We start from the raw sequence: 790 nt of genomic DNA, 5'->3' as shown, positions 1-790 counted from the left end.
TTGTGTCTGCCTGTCTGTCTGTCTGTTTGTATACAACTACCCATCTGTCTGTTTGTCTGTCTATCTCGATACATTAGGTACGTAGGCATGGATAGTTAGATGCAGATAGATGTAGGTAAATAGGTAGACCGTTGGCAAACAGTTGGCACACAACTGTTTGGTACACAGCTATTAGGACAGTTGGTGGACAGTTAGCAGACAGTTGACCCACAACCGTTGGCAGACAGTTGGCACACAACTGTTTGGTACACAGTTATTAAGACAGTTATAAGACAGTTGTAGGCATTTGGCAGACAGTTGACCCCACAACCGTTGGCACACAGTTGAGCAGGCTGTGGACAGACAGTTGGGCAGGCAGTTGCTGACATGACAGGTGGACAGTCAGTCGGTTTCAAGCCACATGGTTGATGGGACAGTTAAAATCAGTACGTCGGTTGTTAGTCAGTTGTGAGACAGTTGGAAGGCAGTTGGTGGGCAGTTAGCAGGCAATCAGGCAGATGATGTGGTGGCAGACACTTTATGGGCACTTACTAAGTAAAAAAAAGGTAGTTACCGCAGGCACACACATTATTGTTGGTGGTCAGGACACTAGTAATATATATATAGGTGGGTTGGCAGTTGGCAAAAAGTCAAGTCAATACACAGTTCANAGGCAGTTGGCTGACAGATCGGAGACAGTTGGCCAAACAGTTGCCTGACTGTTGAAAAACAATTCGTGGTAGGTCGTTGGGAGGAAGTTGATGAACACAGCTAGCAGACAGTTAGGAACACGCGCTGAATTTAACTGGCA

The 790-nt window shown here is 46.1% G+C and overlaps 1 protein-coding gene across 1 annotated transcript; it reads right to left on the bottom strand.

Annotated features, from left to right (window-relative positions):
- Nucleotides 1–191: 191 nt before the first annotated feature.
- On the bottom strand, nucleotides 192–407 carry VOLCADRAFT_71420 (uncharacterized protein; the record flags this gene model as incomplete). The annotated part of the gene is made up of 1 exon (XM_002959546.1): nucleotides 192–407. A coding segment is annotated over one exon (216 nt), but the record flags the coding sequence as incomplete, so codon positions are not given.
- Nucleotides 408–790: the final 383 nt, after the last annotated feature.

The sequence above is a fragment of the Volvox carteri genome (genome assembly GCF_000143455.1).
Source record: "Volvox carteri f. nagariensis unplaced genomic scaffold VOLCAscaffold_354, whole genome shotgun sequence".
NCBI lineage: Eukaryota > Viridiplantae > Chlorophyta > Chlorophyceae > Chlamydomonadales > Volvocaceae > Volvox > Volvox carteri.
The sequence above is the reverse complement of the archived record's forward strand: the minus strand, read 5'-3'. Positions and strand labels throughout refer to the sequence as shown.